This window comes from Carcharodon carcharias, chromosome 16 (assembly GCF_017639515.1).
Source record: "Carcharodon carcharias isolate sCarCar2 chromosome 16, sCarCar2.pri, whole genome shotgun sequence".
Lineage (NCBI taxonomy): Eukaryota > Metazoa > Chordata > Chondrichthyes > Lamniformes > Lamnidae > Carcharodon > Carcharodon carcharias.
Genome location: NC_054482.1, coordinates 71,676,335 through 71,698,076, shown reverse-complemented (window position 1 = coordinate 71,698,076; position 21,742 = coordinate 71,676,335). Strand labels below are relative to the sequence as shown.

The 21,742-nt window shown below is 43.1% G+C and overlaps 1 protein-coding gene across 1 annotated transcript in view; it reads left to right on the top strand.

Moving 5' to 3' along the window:
* Positions 1-21,742, top strand: part of agbl4 (AGBL carboxypeptidase 4) — a 1,082,368-nt gene that overhangs the window by 281,636 nt on the left and 778,990 nt on the right. Inside the window, exon 5 of the mRNA XM_041207821.1 lies at positions 19,037-19,131. Coding sequence (XP_041063755.1) covers positions 19,037-19,131 — 95 coding nt within the window. The remainder of the gene's footprint in view (positions 1-19,036; positions 19,132-21,742) is intronic.

Sequence of the window (21,742 nt, the reverse complement as noted above, 5' to 3'; positions counted from 1 at the left end):
GCCCTTTTTTCCTGACCCACGTTACTACAGAATATACAAACTATAAACCACAAAAAGACCTTAAACTGTAAGCAATAAAAGTAGTAAATAATTACCCCACCTTCCCCACTACTTAGCAGTCATTTCTTTCCCTTGTAGCCTCCACTGCTGCAGCAGGGCAAGACCACTCTCTGGAGATTTAAGAAGTTGGATAGCAAAGAAAAAATGCAAAGAGTACCTCTTCCCCTCTGCACCAAATTCCCACTGTGCACCAAATTGCCAATACCCACACTCACTCTGACTGTGCCTTACTCAGGATGAGACCTCTCCCCTGCTCGTGTGCAAGCATTCTTTGAATGCCAATTTGCCTCATATACCATAATGTTCTTCCCTACTTACCCTTTAGGCCTATCTGTGATTTAAATCTCTTATGGTGGAGAAAGTTTTTATGAAGTAATGTTGGCATGGTGTAGACCAAAAAGAATGGAACCATCACCCAAGCCCTGGACCTTTTTAGAGGCTGGGAGAAGTGGAACAAATGAGGGATAAACATCAATGTTATTAAAATGTAACTTTCACAAAGACAGTCAAGGTTGGGCCAGTTCCAACTTGTGTGAAGGCTACTATCATTTTAAAAATAATAAAATCCTACCAGGTATCTTATCTCACTTATAATGTAGTGTTAACTATATCAAAGAAATAAATCCATTTGATTTTTTGATCAGCAGGCCCAGCCTGATCTCTAATTAAACTACACAATCAGTTCTTGTGATAGATTACCACAAAATCATTTAAAATCCAAAGAATTTCTGTCAGTATTCAAAAACAAAAAAACAGAATTCCAACCTTCTCATTTTATGGAACAATATTTTTTAAATAGTCTTTTCATTTCTTATTCTTATCACAACTTACATAGCATATTTAGTTGCTGCCAAATAGCCTGTGCATTATCTAGGTTGCATCCATATGTATTAAAAGTTTAATCAAGACATGGAAGCTATTAAATACCATCTTGACCCCTACAATTAAATGCTACAAATGAAAGTTGTAGCTCAGTTAGATATAGTATCTCTAGTTGTAAATCAATTATAGGTATTTGTTTATAATTGTATTCCACAATTGTTAGGTTTGAAGCCATATTTCAGCAGAAATCATATTTTATAAATATGAAATTAAATAATACTCACTATAATAAAGTAATATTGAAAGAAACATTTTTATTACTTCACTGCAAGTTTATCAATGCCCAGTGTTTGCTCAGTTGCACAGACCAACTTTTTGATGATTATGAAAGTCAATTTAGCAGTATTGCAGCATTATATTTTGTAACAGAACTATCATATTTTCCCTAATATTATTGTGGGATACTTTAAAGCAGGCTTATGTCTGTTTGAGTTTATGGTTATTTGTGTGTGGCTAATTTAATTAAACTAGAGATGATTAGACTGCAAGGATTAAATTATCAAGGGAGTTAGTTATAAAACAGGCATTTGAAATGGAGATGAATAAACTAGTGTGAGGTCTCAACAGACATAGTGTGAATGAAATTTGTGTTTTTAGATAAGTGGAGAAATGCTAATTTTCAAAGGCACATGGAAAATGTTTACAACTGGCAAGATAAATAAGGCAAAATGATTATGTTGATTTTTTCCAAAAGTGCTGGCCATAATGATAACATAAAAGATTCTTATATTCTGAGAAAAGTAGCTTCTAAAGACAAGTTGAAACAATGGGATTGACACATCAAAAATGGAGAAATATATTTAAGAAAGGATGGAAGGCTGTGTGAGCTGTGGCCATGTGAGATCTTGAGAGGTGAAAAAGACTTGGGAAGGAAATGCCTCTAGCCACCCTGAAGAAGTTTGCTGTTCCAATAACCAAAGTTGTGTTAAAAGCTTTTGGAAGTCCATTGTCCAGTGGTGCTTGTGATCATATTGCTAGATAACTTTATAAATTTGGAACTTATTTGGACTGTTGCCTTAAAGGGAGCGTGTAGTTGGGAGTGCGGTCAAGTAGAAATTTTGGGAACTATTATAACTGTGTAACAATAACCTTGTGTGTGTTTAGGTTTGTTCTTTTTTTGTTAATAAATGTTTTCGTTTAACCTTTAAAATCTCTAAAGGCGGCTGTGGGCTCATTACTTCTGACTTCAGTGCACATGCCTTCTAATAATAAATACAAACTGCAAAATTTTTGTGATAGTGTGGCCAAGTTCCCTCGTGGATTTAGTCAGCCTGGCACATACCACCTGGTATATCATAACACTTTCAAGAGTGTAACAGAATAAAATTTTGCTTTTTCTAAGATTAATTTATAATAGCTGGTAGACACTCAAATTGTCACATTGCAAAATTAGGACTAACTACTTTTTCAAATTTTATTAATTACCTCTAGATATATTATCAGTTTAATGTTAATTGTTATGTTAACAATAATTTCTTGTAAATGTATCTAACTTAAAGTTGAGAAAATTAAACTATTTTAGTACATATTTTATTCAATTTTGCTGTTGAATATTCCTATTTCATAATAGTGTTAAAATTAGAAATATTGATGACCTTATATATTTCGTAATAGCTGATAATTTTGAATTTAAGACTTTTCATACTATCTTTTCACTAAGAACGATGTTTTATTTGTAATATTCTTTTTCTCATGATTTTTTTGTTCTGCTTACATCATTATGTAATTCATTTCTGGGGTCATCATAGAATCATAGAATGCATAGAATAGTTATAGCACAGAAGGAGGTTATTCGGTCTGTTGTGTCTGTGCTTGCTCTCTGCAACAGAAGCTCAGCTGTTCCCCTCCCCTGGCCTTTCCCCATAGCCTTGCATTTTTTTCTCTATAATTATTATATAATTAACCAATTCCTTTTTGAAAGCCATGATTGAACCTGCCTTCATCACACTCTCAGTCAGTGCATTTCAGATCCTAACCACATGCTACATAAAGAAAGGTTTTTCTTCAGATTGCCTTTGGTCCTTTTGCTATTCATTTTAAATCAGTGCCTTCTGGTGCTAGATCCTTCCACTAATCAAAACAGTTTCTCCCTATGCACTCTGTCCAGACTTTTCATGATTTTGAATACCTCTTGTCAAATCTCCTCTGACCTTTCTCATCTCTAAGGAGAACAACTGCAGCTTCTCCAATTGGTTCCATGTAATTGAAACCATTCTTGTAAATCTTTTCTACACCCTTTCTGATGCTTTCACATTCTTCCCAAAGGGTGGTGCCCAGAATTGGACATCATAACCCAGTTGAGACTGAATCAGTGTTTTATGAAATTTCATCATAAATTTCTTGCTTTTGTACTCAATGCCTCTTATTTATAAAACCCAGGATCTCCTATGCTTTATTAACCACTTTCTCAACCCGTCCTGCCACCCTCAACAATTTGTCCACATACATCCTTGGTTCCCTTTGCTCCTGCACCTCTTTTAGAATTCCACCCTTTATTTTGTATTGCCTCTCTTTATTCCTCCTACCAAAATGAATCGCTTCATTCTTCTCGGTATTAAATCCCAGCTGCCATATGTCTGCCGCTTTCACCAGCCTATCCAAGTCCACTTACAAGTTTATAATTGCTGGTTGATTTCTTCTGCTTGTTATTATGATTCTGTAGGTGTTTGGTGCTTTCCATAGTTCTTTTAAGTTGCAGAAGTCTACAGGGAGTGATGTAATAGGTGCTGAAGGACTTTGCATTGACTACAAGGCTTCTGCACAAACCAGATGTTCCCCGACATCAGACAGAGATTGGACAGTCACTCAGCAGACTTCAGCGAACGATGGATCCGCCCGCGTTCTGTCTGATGTTATGGCTCCGACATGCGAGCACCTCGAAGTCACCATAGGAAGGCTGGCAACCACCATGGAGTCCTTGATCCAGCAGGTCTTGCCGGATTTGTGCTCGGCCATGCACTCCATGGCCACACGCCCTGGTGGGTACTCTCCGGACGGTGGAGAGGGGGGATGCGGGTGGCAACATGGAAATGAGGCACCTTGACCTCCCTCCAGGTGCACCATCTCCTGCAGGAGTCAGGCTGGGGCCCTCAGGCACCCACAGGCAGGATGACCATCAGCCAGATACCCCTGGGGCCTCTTCTCAGGACAGTCTAAGGGTGTGCAGACACTCACAGCCCTTCTGCCTGTGACCCCATCCACTCCAGCTTCTCAGGCCACCGAGGGTACTTCTGCCTGGAGCAGGAGGCCCTTAAAAGGCCGGGGCCCTTCAGGCCTCGGGCCACCAGCGGGCTTCCGCCAAGGTTATCACAGACAACAGGACGTAGCAGTCAGCAGGCTGCCTCGACCTCTCCTGCAGATGTCGGAGCTGTACCCAAGCATAGTGGTAGACTTAGGACAGTTAAGAAAAATTGATGTCACCATTTGGGTCACAGGTGTGCTAGACGTGTCAATAAATTGTACTTTTATTAATAAATTTGATGGTTGTGTGAATGTTCTGTCAACTGAAGGCGTTGTGATTTTCAACTTTGGAATCCTCTTATTTCAAGGCTTAGCCTTGTTCCCACTCAGTGATAGTGTCCTACTGTGAAATTCATATTCCTGTGATGTCATCCTTAGTTGAACTAATCTCTGCACTCTTGTGTAACTTCAGGGAGATGTATTTAAATCTTTATTGGAAATGTGTGATGTAATTGTTTCTAACCCATCTCCCTCAAGGAACACCATTCAGGGAGGGCAGCTCATCAGCATTGATATTCTAGCAACATTTATCTCTCCTCTGTCGTAATGGTAGAAGAAAAGACATGGATGAGAGGAGGAGATCCCTAGGCATGTCTACATCTCAGTCACGGCAGTGTTTGCATCATTAGATGGTGGCGAAGGCTTCAAGTCATCTCTCTCATCACTTTTGTTCCTAAGTGGACTCTTAGTTCCCATGGAGAGTTCACTCACACAGCCCCATGGACCAGAGCAAAGATCATGGCCTGGCGATTCTTGAGGTCAGAACGTGCAAGTGTGAATGCAGGACTCTTTCTCACTGTAAGTGGGTGGACATCCCTTGAGTTGAAAGAAAACGGCATTGAGGGCTAGGTGAGATGTGGCCATATTCCCTCACTTAACTTTACTCGTCCTGGAACCTGTCAGCAATTAACGTATCATCGGCATGCCTTCCACGTCTTCCGTCCTCTATGACATATTGTGTTCATACTGACCCTCAGCGGCCTCGTGAGATTCCTGGGTTTCTGGATCTTCATCCTCCGATGAGCTCTCATCCTCCTCCAGTTCATCCTTTGGCACGGGTTCACCTTTTTGCATTGCCAGATTGTGAAGGGCACAACACACTGTGATGATGCAGAAACCCTGTCAGGAGTGTATTGTAGTGAGCCACCTGAGTGGTCCAAGCATTTGAAGTGGATCTTCAGAAGCTCTATGGTCTGCTGTCTAAGGAAGCATGCGGAGCTGTGAGCAGCATTGTACCTCTGAGGAGGACGCATCGGCATCATCAGCCAGCGTTTCAGTGGGTACCTCTTATCCCACCAAGCAGCCATACCTGCAGACGTAATGGCCCCTCGAAAATCCCAGGCACCTGGGAGTGACTCTGGATGTAAGAGTCAATGCAACTCCCAGGGTACCATGCACAAATGTGCAGTATGCGCTTCTGGTGATCACACAGCAGTTGTACATTGATGGAATGATAGCCCTTGCGGTTTATACACATTAGGGCCTGCTGCCAAGATGCCCCTATAGCCCCATTGGTGTAGCCTATTGCACTCTGCCACTCTTGGGAAGCCTGAGAGGGTTGCGAAGCTGGTGAATCTCGCAGCCTGGCTATCTACGTCCAGAGCAAACCTGACATAATGATGGGCCTTTCTGTAAAGAGCATCTGTGACCTCCTTTATGCATCAATGTGTTGCGAACTGAGAGATACCACACAGGTTCCATGTTGATTCTTGGAATGAGCCAGAGGCCAAGAAATTGAGTGCTGCGGTCATCTACAAAGCCACTGGCAGGGGATACCCTCCAAATCCATGTGGCATCAGGTCTTCTTGAAGAATGTGTCACATGTGATATACCAGAGCTCAGGACAAGTGCAGACCTGCATGGCATTGCCTCTCACTCATTTATAAATAGGAGACTGTTCTACAATAAACCCCAAGTCTGGCGAGTTGCCCCAGTTTTCTGGGTCTCTCCTCCTGACTCTCCTGTTCATGCTCTGGCTCCGCTTGACCATGTATCTCCAGCTGGAGATGTACATGGAGTCGCCTCTCCTTCCCTCGCCTCTTCCATCAGCATTGAGCCCTGGACCCATATCTGCTCTTGCCTTCTCTCTGAAAGGAAAATTGAAGACATTTATGATTCAAGGGGCAAGAAAGCGAAGCTCAGAAGATTACATGTTTAGAAACTGTAAGGGTCCATAGTTTTTCCTGCCATACTTGCATGGTGGCTGATGCTACCTTGTCCCTGAGACACTAGCACATATATCGAGGTGACCAAGATAGCATCGCAGATATATAACATCTTAAGCCCTACGTGGGATGCTAAGGTTTCAGTGAGATAAGTGACCCAACCTAGCTCTGTACACCAATCTCTGATGTGGCATATTAATGACCAATCAGTTGCTCATGATCAATGAGTCGATGCCCTTTGGTCTGTTTGGAGTGTCAATTCTGGTGAATGCATGACAGGCCTTCATTGATGGAATGCCATATATGATACAGCTGTGCCTCCTTCACTGTTGCCTACTTTCCCAAATTCTACATTCCTATGTGTTACTCTTGAGATGCAGGGACTGTGAGGGAAGCCACTGAGTTCTGAGTAGCCCTTTAACAGTGCTAATGAAGCCATTGGCTTTTAGTGGCTTTCATCGCGTCCTTTCTTTCTAAGCAGACTCCTGGCAGAAAGGCCCCCCTCATGTTCTCCCTTTCCCCTCACTGCCATTCCACAACCTTACCTCCCCGTTGCCCCCCTCATGTTCGCCCTTCCCCCTCATTGCCACTCCACAGCCTTCCCTGCCTGTTGACCCCATCGTGTTCATCAATCACACCCTTGCCTCACAGCCCAGCCCCGGTTGAAATGCTAGTTTCTAAAAGTGGAGGCCTGCATGAGTACCAGAACACAGTGGCAAAGACCAGGAGCAGACCAATCTTACAGCCCCAGCAGAGTGGCATTCATCGCAACAAGACTTGCGCACCTCTATGCAGGTAGCCTGTGTATGTTCCACTCACCTTTAAGTTACCAATGAATTGAGGTCTGACTTGTGCATGCTGCGCCTTTTCAAATGGATTTGAGGCCGATGTTGGCGTGACGCAAGATTGGAAGGCATGACAAGATTCCAGCGACCAGCTGTTTTAATGATTATTCATGACATGTTAATGAACGCAAATAGTGTTCATACCACTAGTTGGTGGGATAACCAGCCCGCCATAAACACATCTTCGGAAGAGTTGCAACCTGTTTTTATGACAGTGGAGTTGTGACTTTTTGCCTGCCGCTAGACACTCTGTCGCCACCCGCCATTGAAATTGCCGCAGGCAGGTTGGGAACCTTCTGCCCTCATACTCGAATTGATCTTGCACTGGATGGCTAATTGAGCTCCTAGCTGATAATGTGCCTTTGGTGTTGTTGATAAGACAGAAGGTGCTGGAAGTTCAGTGCGAGGTGCACGAACACTTGGTGGAGCTCCCAGAAGATATACACACCCTGGCTCAATCAGTGGAGGAGTCCATCCAGCTATAATTTCTATCATTTACCTCTCTGCAAATGAGGTCTTCTCCAACGAGAGATTAATGACCCTCATGGAGAACCAGGCCTAGCAGACCAGTCAGTGAATGCCTGACAGATGTGCATAGAATTGCCTTGTCCATGAGATTTATGCAGCAGTGGCAAGGCGAGAGGGGGAACGAGACAGCTGGCTTCTTCAACAAATCCTCATTGTTCTCAGGTTAGCAGAGAGACACAAATATATCTTACAAGAGAGGAAAAGTGTCTGCTTTCTGCATTTGGGGACTCCTCTCAGGGCAGTCCTGCTGTGGACAGCAACTCCTCAGCCCGTCTGTTAGTGACACCAGCCCCTCAAGTTGACGACAGAAGAGGATCCTGCCCCCCCTGCTCCAGGCCTAATACTACCAGAGGATAGCCACCAAGGTCATTCCGGGCCACAAGGCAGCAAGGTCAGCAGCCTGCCCCCATCTCATCTGGCAATGAGTAGGGTACACCACATAGGAGCACTCATAAACAAATTAAGAAAACATGCGAGATGAACTTGGGAAAAATGGATGAATTGATAGGGTGTTTCTGCTTCTGCCTAATTATGTTTGTACTAAAGGATTTATTTGTTTTCTGCAAGTTTCCATCTGTGGTTGGTGGCCCCCTGGCAGTGCAGGAGCAACCATGGCAAATGTGGTTATTTGTTGTATACTGCATGGCCAGGTAGCAATGGGCAAGGCGGCCTGGGCTTAGGGCTGGGTTAAATGGCAACAGTGTAGGTAGAATGTGTACCTTTATTTGGTTGGTTGGCTGCAGTGGGAAGGGTCATGTGGATCAAGTGTGTATATGCACCTCCCGTTCCTCCTTTGCACCTATTTCTTGGCACCCTCCATGTGGCCCCTCATTTAGTTCAGGATACTATGGTTGGTCATCCACTTCCTCATTTTCATCATCACCTGAGGATGATCCATACTCCACTAATTTTTAAGCAGCCAGGGCCATACCCTCTCTATTGCACATTTGTTTAATGCACAGCATACTACCACAATCCAGGAGACCCTTCCTGGGCATATTGAAGTGTGAACGATCAGACACTTGAATCTCATCTCGAATAGACATATGATCTATTCAATGGTGAATCGGGTCATTGCATGTTTCGTGTTGTATTGCTCTTCTGCCTCCAGCCTAGGTGCATCACAAGGAGGTCCAGAATATGTATACGTTGTAGCTGCTCCCAGGGTAATGTGCAGGATCTGCTGGAGGTGCTCATGGAACAGTTACACATTGGATGGAATGGTATCCATTCCTGTTAATGAAGGCTGCTGGCTGGCCTGGGGGAGTCTTGACAGTTGCATGTGGGCAGTCCATGAGACCTTGCAACTGGGGGATTCCAGTGATGGCACCAAATCCTTTGGCTGTCTTGGCCTGACTGTCTGCATCAGTTCAATTATGTATCTATTAGCTGGCGCTCCTAATGAAGACATCAGTCAACACCTTGATGCAGTTTTATGCAGTTGATTGGGAAATGCCACACATGTCTCTAGTGGGGCCGTGGAATGAGCTAGACTCAGAGAAACGCAGGGCCATGATGACCTTGACAGTCACTGGCATCCGGTGACCACCAGTGCAACCACTGTTCCACCAGCAGGGCACAGAGATCAGTCATGGCCTCTTGGGAGAGGCACAGTCATCGGTGACATTGCCTCTTCAACATCTTCAAATACGTCATCCTTTGTCTGTACATCCTTGCTACAGGGCACTATCTTCTCTGTGCTGGCACCTGCTCACAGTTTTCTCTGTGACCTTCTGCCACTTCCCCATCCCAAGGTTACCCCTGCAGGTGGCCAGGGGGTTGCTGCTGTCCTGTCAGGTTCTCTTCCTCTCTGGAGGACCCTCATCCCAAATAGATGATGCCCATGCACTTGGGCACTGGTGATCTGAAGGGACACTCTGCCAGGTGCTGTTATTACAGCATTGCCCCTCCACCTGCTGTCAGGCCCTTCTCAATTGACCCATGCCAGGAGATTAAGGGGACAATGGGGCTCGAGCCCAGATCACTGGCTCCTCAACTTCCCCTACTCCATGCTAAACGCTATCACCTTGTGGCACCAGTTTCCTATGAAGGCAAACTGCCTGACCTCATGGCCAATTGCATCTATGCCTTCAGCTGCTGCCTGTTGCTGTCCTTAAATACCTGCTGAGGCTACAACATGCCGTGTCCTTTGTGCACTCCTTGTAAACTTCAGAGAGGCCCTTAAAATTGCATTAATTTGGCTCCTCAACAAAGGTAATGTTGTGTAAAATGCCTGTTTTGCAGAAATGCACTCTGTTTCCACATGAGTTACCATCCACCCTTGGTGAAATGTGGACTCAGCTTGATGATGTCGGCGGTCAATTCTAACACCACCCCACGGAATTTTATGAACCCCTTGCCTCCAATATGATCCACTTCGGAGCTGCAAATCCCAGCCCCATCTCTAATCTATCCTCTGAGGTGTGTGCACTGTCAGTATCTGAGCTGCTGGCTGTGTATGTGAAATTAAGTGTTTATATCTTCATTATCACTTTCTGCTTCTTGTTCCACCACTATGTAACTAGGTTGCAACTCATGGGTAACTGAAAGAAACAATGCACAAGGTTAAGGCTGTGGTGCAGGAAGCGGGGAAAAGTAAACGATGGATGCTTTAACCATGTATGGATTGTTAATCAGAAGAGAGTGTGTGATGAGGAGGAATTGGAATGTGAGAAGGATGATTCAGTATGAAGACACCGTCATCTTCAATGGATTCAACCCCACTGCTGGCCATCAGTGAACGTTCAAATAATGGCAAGCCTTTGTCTCCTCCATGGGGATTAGAACATGCAGAAGTCCCTGTTCCCTTTTGGTTATCTCCTGCCTTCGTTTGTGCTCCACCTTCTCGGGCAAGCGGGAGGAAATGTAACAGCGTGTGTCATGCAATCTGTTTGGCTGATGTGGTTATCATGGTTAAATAGCTGGCAGTGTGTGCAACCTGTGAGATCTGGATGTGAGGCTTGCAGCAGTGCTAAGTTTGTGAGGCTGAGTTGAAGCATATATGTGTTAGGTTTGAGACCTGATTAATAGAAATTGTTGAAAGGTGAGTGGGAGGAGTCTGATAATTTGAGCAGTGGCTGAGGTGATACTAGAATATGGCTTTTAAATATTTCACTGACCTTGACCATTCGTCTGAATTGCGGCGCTGTATTCAGATCCTTGAGGCTTGACTTCTGTCATTGAGTCATTGACCTCCATGGCTATGTTCTTCCACTACCTTTTGAGCATGTGTTTGGGAGGCCTCCTTCCCCACTGTGGACAGAGAACACCTCTCCTCTTTTCCACCTCCTCCACCAAACCTCCAGTGAAACATCCAAAAACCTTGGAGTCCACTCCATCCCTGGTTCCCCTCCCTTCTTTCCATGATTTTACCTATATTAACCCTTTAGTCCCTACTAAGAACTGTTGTAAGTACTAAGTACAGGATTATAGCAATCTGAAAAGATGTAGAAAATGCCTTTTGGTCCTCTATTAGCTGAAGGTAGGCCCAGTGGAATGCCAAGCCATTGCTCATTTACCTTTTTTCTCTCTTGTCATGCCTACTTGCAGTTCTTGTAACTTGTGTTTCACTCAATGACCATTCCACAAACTAAGTGACTGCATTCACCAGGGTACTAGTTGCTTTAATAGTGCTGGGGAAAGGGGTTATCTGATTAAACATGTAAATAGCCTATAGATGAGTGAAGGAGTTAAATTTACAGCGCATCTCACTAGACCATGGCTTCTAAAGTAAGCAGCATCATACAAAGTTTAGTGTATCATACAGGTCCTTGACAAAATAAGTTTCTGCTGTTAAGGATTTTGTAGTAATTGTAGCTTTAAGGAACGTAGTGACTGTAGCTTTAAGACTTATTGTGTTGTGTAGTACCACGTGACAGTATGAACGAAGCGGCTCTAAATGTGGGAAACCTGGGAGTGGGAGCTCTTCTTCTAGTTGTGGAGCTTGGTGGAAACATGTAACTGCTGCTGCAGCCTGTAAATAAAGTTTTATGTTCCCAATGAGAAACCTATCTGGAAAATCAAGTCCATAACAAACTGGCAACAAGGACAAATCAGGTCCGGCGTTGTCCCTCACCCAGCCACTGTGAGAATCTTGTCTAAACAGAAGAAAAGGAATATATACTCACCAGATATGCCACATTTTGGCAGGATTGACCCCTTCGAGCCATCCATAGAGGATTGGTGTCAATATGTAGAATGCCTCGAATCCTGTTTCCAGGCAAATGAAATAATGGGGAAAAGAGGAGAGCAATTTTCCAAAGCGTTTGTGGGAGTAAAACCTTTAATTTAATCCAAAGTTTGACGGCCCCGAATGTCCCCAATTCGAAGACCTTCAGTGAATTGGTAGACCTCATTAAGGGACACTTTCAATCCAAACCCTCAGTCACCATGCAAAGGTTCAGGTTTAATTTGAGGGTTAAAGTCCTGGGGGAGACCATTGCTACATACGTGGTGAAATTGAAACAACTGATTGAACACTGTGATTTTGGGGAGACCCGAAGTGATATGCTCAGGGACCATTTGGTCTGCGGTGTGCAAGATAATGCCATTCAATGATGATTATTAGCTGAAGTAAACCTCGATTTAAAAAAAAACATTGGAATAGCGCTTGCAATGGAAAGTACTGAAGCGCAGGCTATACAAGGTGCACAGAATGGCGCCGTGTTCCAGTTGTGGCGGGAATGGACAGCTGGGTGTGGCATGAAAAGCCAGGACTCCACCGTGAAGGAGGAGACAGTCCCTGTTACCCAAAAATTTTAAATAAATACAGGAAACAACTCAGCAGAAAATCTGAAAATGAATTGTTACCGATGTGGAAGCAATCATACTCCTGAAACTTGCTGTTTAAAGAGGTGGAATGCTATTTTTGCCTTAAAACAGGACACATACTAAAGTATTGTAAAGCTAGATTGAGACATACTCCCAGGCAGCAAAATAAGTTAATTGAAGTACATAATGTGGAAGAACCAAAAACCACCAATTCTGATACTTACTCCCTATTTAATGCAAAAGTAGGGAAGACAGCCAATCACTGGAAAATGGAAAATCTTTAATGATCCAAGTAGACACTGGTGCTTCAACCATTGTAGTGGGAAAACACACCTTCAAATATTTATACAAGGGTACTCAACAATTGAATTTGGAGCAGACATCAGCCAAATTGAAAATTTATACTGGCAAAACATCCAAGTGAAGGGCATTACCACTGTACTTGTTCATTATAAGCATTAAATAGCACAACTCCCGGTGATAGTAGAAGGCGAAGGACCAAGCCTTCGAGGTCATGACTGGTTGAAGGAAATTAAACTAAATTGGTCTGAAATTTTCCAGCTATGAGTAGGAGGACTGACAGAGCTGCTAAAGAAATCTGACAAGATTTTTCGAGACAAAGTGAGGAGAATCAAAGGCCTACAGGCTAAAATCTATGTTGACTCAGAAGCAACTCCTCATTTCTTTAAAGCAAGGCTGGTGCCATATGCTCTGAGGGAGAAGGATGACACCGAATTGAACCATTTAGAGAGGTAGGGGGGTCATACAGCTGCTTCAATTCTCAGAGTGAGCAGCTCCTATAGTCCCTGCCTTAAAACCGGATCGGACCATCCGGATCTGTGGGGAGTATAAGCTAAGAGTAAGCAAAGCTACCAAGTTGGATGAGTACCCTATCCCCAAGATTGAGAATCTCTATGCTAAATTAACAGGAGGAACAACTTATACCCAACTAGATATGAGTCATGCGTATCAGCAGCTGGAACTGGATGATACCTCCAGAGAGTTTGTGACTATAAACACCCACAAAGGGTTATATCAATACACTTCTCTGCCCTTTGGTGTTTCTTACGCCTGTTCCAGAGGACAACAGAGAATTTGCTACAAGGACTACCCCAAGTTGTTGTCTATCTGGATGATGTCCAAATAACAGGGTTCACGGAAGCTGAACACTTGGCTAATTTGGAGGAAGTTTTGAAATGATTTTTGGAAGTAGGTGTGCGTTTGAAAAAGAGAAGTGTAACTTTCAGGCAAGCAGCATTGTTTATTTGAGCCGCTGGGTGGATGCCCAAGGGTACACCTAGTGGAAGAAGAAGTTAAAGCTATTAAGGAGGCACCTTTGCCTAAAAATGTCTCTGAACTCAAGTCATTCTTAGGTATGGTTAATTATTACACAATACCAACAACTACAGAAGTTACCTGTTGCGGCCCCACTGTATCCGTGGGAATGGCCTGGTAGGTTCTGGGTGAGCTTGCACATAGATTACTTTGGTCTTTTTCTAGGCACCATGTTCCTATTGACGTACATTCCAAATGGCTAGACCTGTATGAGGTTAGGTCACCAATGTCAGGTGCGACTATAGAAATGTTATGCCAAAGCTTTTTTATACGTGGATATACACGCCCACACTACTGCAGGTTCAACACCTTCAGAGTTACTTATGAAGCGATGCCTTCAACCGAGATTAAACCTGGTACTTCCCAATTTGGAAGGGAAGGTGGAGAAAAGTCAAGGAAATCAAAAAGTGACCCATGATTTGCATAGTCGAGAGCGAGAATTTACTGTTGGTGAAGCAGTACAAGTACAAAACTTTGGCGATGGATCGGGTTGGTTACCTGGTATAATAGTTTCTCTGACCGGATCGCCTGCAAACACATGGATCATTTGAGAAGAAGGGAGAAACCCCAACAAAATGATGTTCCACCTGTAACCATTGTAGAACCCATGATCCCTGTTGAAATTGTTCAACCAAGAATAGACATACCAGATGCCTTTGTCAGAGTAGATCACACTGAATTGCTTGTACCTAAGGAGGTACCTGATGTTGCTGTGGTTCCAGATAATGTGGATCCTGTAAGAGATTTGATGTACAAAGGGACCTGGGTGTCGTTGCACACCAGTCACTGAAAGCCAGCATGTAGGTGCAGCGAGCAGTTAAGAAGACAAATGGTTTGTTAGCTTTCATTGCGAGAGGATTTGAGTACAGTAGAAAGGATGTCTTACTGCAACTGTACAGGGCTTTGATGAGACCATGCCGGAAGTATTGTGTGCCGTTTTTGTCTCCTTACCTGAGAAATGATTTACTTGCCATAGAGGGAGTGCAGCAAAGGTTCACCTGGCTGATTCCTGGGAGGCAGGATTGTTGTATGAGAGAGATTGGGATGACTAGGCCTGTATTCACTGGAGTTTAGAAGAATGAGAGGGGATCTCATTGAAACATGTAAAATTATGACAGGGATGGACAGACTGGATGAAGGGATGATATTTCCTCTGGCTGGGAGTCTAGAACAAGGGGTCACAGTCTCAGAAAATGGGGTAGACTATTTAGGTCTGAGATGAGAAATTTCTTCACTCAGTGAGTGGTGAACCTATGGAATTCTCTACCACAGAAGGCTGTGGAGGCCAAGTCACTGAATAAATTTAAGAAGAAAATCAATAGATTTCTGGATTCTAAAGGCATCAAGATGTGTGGGGAAAGCACAAGAGTCTGGCATTGAGATAGAGGATCAGCAATGATCATATTGAATGGTGAAGCAGGCACAAAGGGCTGAATGACCTAGTCCTGCTCCTATTTTCTATGTTTCTATGTCATGGAGCTACGATGTTCCACCCGGATCAGGAAACCACCTGTGAGATTGAACTTATAATTCCATGACCCGTGCATATACTTGTAATGTCATGAAAGTAGATGTTCTTGTAAATACAAACAGTACAAAAAATTTAAAGGGGGAGAAATGTAGTAATTATAACTTTAAGGAGTGTAGTGACTGTAGCTTTAAGACTTATTGTGTTGTACATAATCACATGATAGTTTGAACGAATTGGCTCTAAACATGAGAAACCTTAGAGTGGGGGTTTTTCTTCTAGTTGTGGAGATTGATGGAAGCATGTAACTGCTGCTGAAGCCTGTAAATAAAGCTTGGTGCTTCTAATGAGAAATGTGTCTGGAAAATCAAGTCCATAACAGATTTAGACAGAACAAAAACAGAATTACCTGGAAAAACTCAGCAGGTCTGGCAGCATCGGCGGAGAAGAAAAGAGTTGACGTTTCGAGTCCTCATGACCCTTCGACAGAACAGGTTTGATTGAAAAAAAATCTTAAAAAATATTCCCATAAGTAAAGAACGCTATTGACAGACCACATGCAGGTTGGCGGTGGTAATCCTCTAAATCTGCTCTTGCCCTCTGCAGATCCAAAATGGGCAAGGGCTATCTCATGTGAAACAGTTACTTAATCACTGGCTCACTGACATGATTCTTTCACAGACTGTGAAGTGCTTGTACGTGGAATTATAGTCCCTGCTGCAGATGGGTCAGGAAGGGGTGAAAATAGAAATTTGATCAGAAGATGTTCCCTGCCATATCTCATTTGTTCTTGAATGTTTTCAATTTGAACTGCACTCAGATGATAAATATTGCTGAATTTTAGCAGCATGTCTCCTTAAATTAAGTTAAGTTAAAATTCGTTTAACGTCTTCATCCATTAAAATTTGAAAACTGGGAACATTATGCTCTGCATTGTGAACAATGAGAGTTAAATATCAATGTAATTAATTTTTATACATAGAGGAATTTAAAAGCAACAGTGACCCTTTAGTTAGATTTTGGGTACCTATTTTAATGTGAGTATTGCTATTTTTTAACATGATGGCTATAAGATCATACAACATTAAAGAAAAAAATTAATTTCAAATGTAACTTCCAGTTGCTTAAACTTTCTATAGAATCCTAGTTTTGAATAAATTATATATCTACACAAATCATAGTTGTATTGTTAAGGAAATATTTTATGTAAAGGTATTGGGTTTTAATCAACTTTACAGCAATAATAGTAGGAGACTTCAACTATCCTAATATCAACTGGGATTCATACAATATAAGGGGCACTGAGAGAGAAAAATTCATGTAATGTGTCCAGGAAAATTTTTTCAACCAATTAGTGACAAACCCAACGAGAGGAGATACAATTCTAGACCTAGTATTGGGGAATGAAGAAGGGCAAGTGGGTGAAGTGACAGTTGACGACCATATTGGGGACAGTGATCACAGTTCAGTTAGATCTAGCATTACCATGGAAAAGGAAGAGATAAGACAAGAGTAAAAGTCTTGAACTGGGGGAAGGCAAATTTTGCTGAAATCAGAAGGGACTTGGCTGAGGTGGACTGGACAGCACTGCTGGGGGATAAAACAGTGGAAAACCAGTGGGAAGCACTAAAAAGTGAGATCCTAATTGTACAAAGTGGACATGTCCCCTACAAAAATAAGAGCGGTACTGCCAAATTTAGACCTCCCTGGTTGTCTAGAGGAATACAGGGGAAGATCAAACAGAAAAAGAAAGCATACGAAAGGCACAAAGAACTAAGCACTGCAGATAGCTTAGACGAATATAGGAAATGCAGGAACGAAGTAAAAAAGGAAATAAGGAAATCAAAGAGAGGGCATGAAAAGAAATTAGCAAGTAAAGTTAAAGGTAACCCAAAGATGTTTTACCAATACATGAATGCTAAAAGGTTAGTTAAGGAAAAAGTGGGATCTATCAGAGATGAAGATGGAAACTTGTGTACATGCAGAAGCTGTGGGAAGGGTTTTGAATGAATATTTTGTCTCCGTGTTTACAAAGGAAAGGGAGCATGTAGATATAGTAGCTCAGGAGGAGCACTGCAAGATATTGGACGGGATAGTCATAAAGAGAGAGCAAGTACTCGAAGAGTTGAAATCCTTGAAAGTTGATAAATCACCAGGGCCAGATGTATTGTTTCCAAGGCTGTTGAAAAAAGTCAGGGAGGAGATAGCAAATGCTCTGAGAATGATTTTCCAATCTTCACTAGATACAGGGGAGCTACCGGAGGACTGGAGAAATGCAAATGTAGCTCCATTGTTTAAAAAGGGATCAAAGGAAATGCCAAACAATTATAGACCAGTTAGTCTTACATCGGTGGTGAGCAAATTAGTAGACTCAATCCTGAGAGATAGGATTAACTGTCATGTGGAAAGGCATGGATTAGTCAGGGATGGTCAGCTTGGATTTGTTAAAGGAAGGTCTTGCCTCACAAATTTGATTGAATTGTTTGAGGAAGTGACAAGAAGGGTTGATGAAGGTAGTGCGGTGGATGTTGTGTACATGGATTTTAGCAAGGCATTTGACAAGGTCCCACATGGCAGATCGGTCAGGAAAGTAAAAACCCATGGGATTCAGGGTAATGTGGCAGACTGGATAAAAGGTTGGCTTTATAACAGGAAACAAAGGGTGATGGATGCCCTTGGAAATGGAAAGTTGTCTCAAGTAGTGTACCACAGGGCTCGGTTTTGGGACCCTTGCTGTTTGTGTTATATATTAACGATTTGGACGTGAACGTGGGGGGCACGATTGGGAAATTTGCAGATGACACAAAGATTGGCTGAGTAGTGGGTAGTGTAGAGGATAGCCATAATCTCCAAAATGATATAGATGGGTTGGTGGAGTGGGCGGTAAAGTGGCAGATGGATTTTAACATAGAGAAGTGTGAGGTCATACATTTAGGGAGGCCAAACAGTTACAGGGATTACACAATAAATATGAATATACTAGGCGGGGTAGATGAAGGGAGAGATCTTGGTGTACAAGTACACAGGTCCCTGAAGGCAGCAGTTCAAGTAGACAAGGTTGTAAAGAAGGCATATGGAATGCTCTCCTTCATTGGCAGAGGTATAGAATATAAAAGTAAGGATAAAATGTTGGAATTGTATAAAACACTGGTGAGGCCACAACTGGAGTATTGTGTGCAGTTCGGGTCACCACAGTACAGGAAGGACATAATAGCTCTGGAGAGAATGCAGAGGGGGTTTACAAGAATGTTGCCAGGGTTAGAAAAGTGTAGCTATGAGGAGAGATTGGATAGGTTGGGGTTATTTTCCTTAGAACAGAGAAGGCTGAGAGGTGACTTAATTGAGGTGTACAAAATTATGAGGGGAATAGATAGAGTGGACAAGATCAAATTGTTTCCCTTGGTGGAGAATTCTAGAACCAGGGGACATAGATTCAAGCTAAGTGGCAAAAGGTGTAGGGGGGACGTGAGGAAGAACTTTTTTTACACAGAGGGTAGTGGGTGTCTGGAATTAGCTGCCCAAGTTGGTAGTAGAGGCAGAAACTCTAAACTCTTTGAAAAAGTACCTGGATCTGCACCTTAAGTGCTGTAAGCTGCAGGGCTATTGGCCGGGTGCAGGGAGGTGGGATTAGAAAGGGCACCTGGGTGTTCTCGGGCTGGCATGGACAAGATGGGCTGAATGGCCTCCTTCTGTGCTGTAACTTTTCTATGGTTCTAACTTATTTTTATTTAATTTTTTTGCAGAGGGTAATTTTCAACATTGTCAACTTCAGCAAAACAAAGAGTCTCTACAGAGATGGAATGACACCAGTTGTGAAATCTACCAGCAGATCAAAATGGTAAAAAAACTTATGGTTTGTTACAAATCATTGTGGCAACAAACATGTTGGATTTCCTTTTGTTACTGGATTAATTTAAACATGGACTTTGGTTTGATAGAGCAACAACATTATTTAATTCATAAACATTAGAAATGAAGGGATATGACATTGCTACAAAAGTACAGGGGTGGAAATTCGATATGTATTGCTCCTATTTTTGCAATATACAAAACATACCACTCAGCAGTGGGATGACCTGCTCAGAATTTTTATGTTCCAGGTTGTAACCATCCTGGACGGCCATTTAAAACGGTGTTAGATATGTAAATGAAGGGCCCCTGGCTGAAGTTGGTTTTGAATGCATAAAGCAGGCAATGGACTAGCTATGTTGAGAATTCTGCCTCTGCAGTCATGAACAAAAGGGAGGCCTTTTCAAATCTTCCTCTTGAGTCAGGAGGAGCAGGAATGCTTCTCCAACTCCAATTATTGTGATTTCCCCGGTTGCAGTACCACTCCCCACCAGGCTGGAGTGCCACAGCCGGTGAGGCAACTGGCCCGAAGTTAATTTTTTCCCAATTGGCAAGATGCCTATGAAGTCTTGACAGGTACGGACACCCTCCCCAAATACGTGGATAAGGTCTCAGGTATCTCAGTTCAGGCATGCACTGCCTGCAGCATTGGAAATGGACTTAGATGAAAATCTATCAGTAGGTTTGTTAAGATACATTGAGCTCAGTTGCAACATTTGAAAGAACAATAACTTTATTTTATGATAAATCATGATAATGACATTCTAATGTAAAGTTCAAGTGACAATCTTGCATTGGAAAAAATGTTATGCATGAAAACTGAAATTAAATATTTTAAATGACTTAAATATCTTAGCAACTGTAAAGTCTAGTTCAAATTCAATTTATAATGCTGGTGGCATAAGATGCTTGAAACATTGAAATATAGTGAATCTAAGATATTCGGACTCTTCCCTCTAAAAATTGGCAAAAATGATATTTTTTTCAAAGGTGATAATCATTCAAAAATAATTAATTTTCAGAACAAATGGAGTGCATGATTTAATAATGAGTCAGGAAGTGAGCAGGTATAATTTGAGCCTCTGGAATATTTGAGAAGATGTCACAACAAAACTAATCAAAGTAGGCATCCAAGACCCATATCTGAAACAGCTGATAGCCATATACAAATGAGGCCTCCTTTGCAAAATTAATTTTTCCTGAGCTATCCAGCACCTGGAAAACCAAAGGCTGGATTTTATGCTTCCTTGCTGGCGTGTTTTTTCTTAATTCCTTCGTGGGATGTGAGTATCGCTGGCTAGGCCAGCATTTATTGCCCATCCCTAATTGCCCTTGAGAAGACGTTGGTGAGCTGCCTTCTTGAACTGCTGCAGTCCATGTGGTGTAGGTACACCCACAGTGTCGCCCAGGAGGAAGTTCCAGGATTTTGAGCCAGCGACAGTGAAGGAATGGCGTTATAGTTCCAAGTCAGGATGATGAGTGGCTTGGAGGAGCACTTCCAGGTGGTGGTGTTCCCATGTGTCTGCTGCCCTTGTCCTTCTAGATGGTAGTGGTCGAGGGTTCGGAAGGTGCTGACTAAGGACTGATGGTGAGTTCCTGTAGTGCGTCTTGTAGATGGTACACACTGCAGCCACTGTGCACTGATGGTGGAGGGAGTGAATGTTCGTGGATGGGGTGCCAATCAAGAGGGCTGCTTTGCCCCGGGTGGTGTTAAGCTTCTTGAGTGTTGTTGGAGCTGCACTCACCCTGGCAAGTGGAGAGTATTGCACCACAATTCTGACTTGTGCCTTGTAGATGGTGGATAGTCTTTGGGAATGAAGGCAATGAACTTGTAAAAGGCAGAGTGTGACCTGCCCATCACCTTCCCGCCTGCCCCCAACCTGTCTCCCATTTTAGAGGGAATGGTGTCCAATTAATGGCCACTTCAGTGTCTCATCCCACCCCTGCTGCTATTTTACATGCAGCAGAAGTAGGCTCACCTTGTGCAGGTAGCCTGACAGCTTTTGCTGGGCAAGCTGATATCGGGCAAAATGAGCCCTCCTTTGTGGGTCCCTGTTTGCATCAGAGGCACCCCTCCGTAAGGTCATACCCCACCTTTAACCTTCCCCTTTGGCCTCTTAAAACCGGCTCCACATCCTCTCTCACTCCCACTCTGGGCCCTGTCCACTGTTACCCCAGATTTACTTTCAGTCCGGCCTCCATAACCTCCTCTTCTTTTGGGACTGACTGTAGTCCCAGAAGTGGCCACTGATTGAATTTGGTGCTGCTGGGATTGCAGAGCTGCTGAGCTTAAAATGGCTGCGAGTCAGCCAGCTTTTTTGTGGGCATACACCTGTTTGACATTTTAGTTGGGGTGCAGGCAACACAGCGCCTTGTACGATCCACCGGGGTGTGCATGCAGCCTTGCAGGCCATCCTTAAAGGAACTACTGCAAACCAAGTTGATTCCACATTAAAATTGGGGACCATCATCTACTCATAGGTACTCTCCACCCCCTAAGTTGTGACCTTGACCCACCCAATTGCAACGTTTTCCTACCTGATTGCAATCTCTGCTCCACCTCGATTGTAACCTCGACCTTTCTCCCACTTACAACAGCG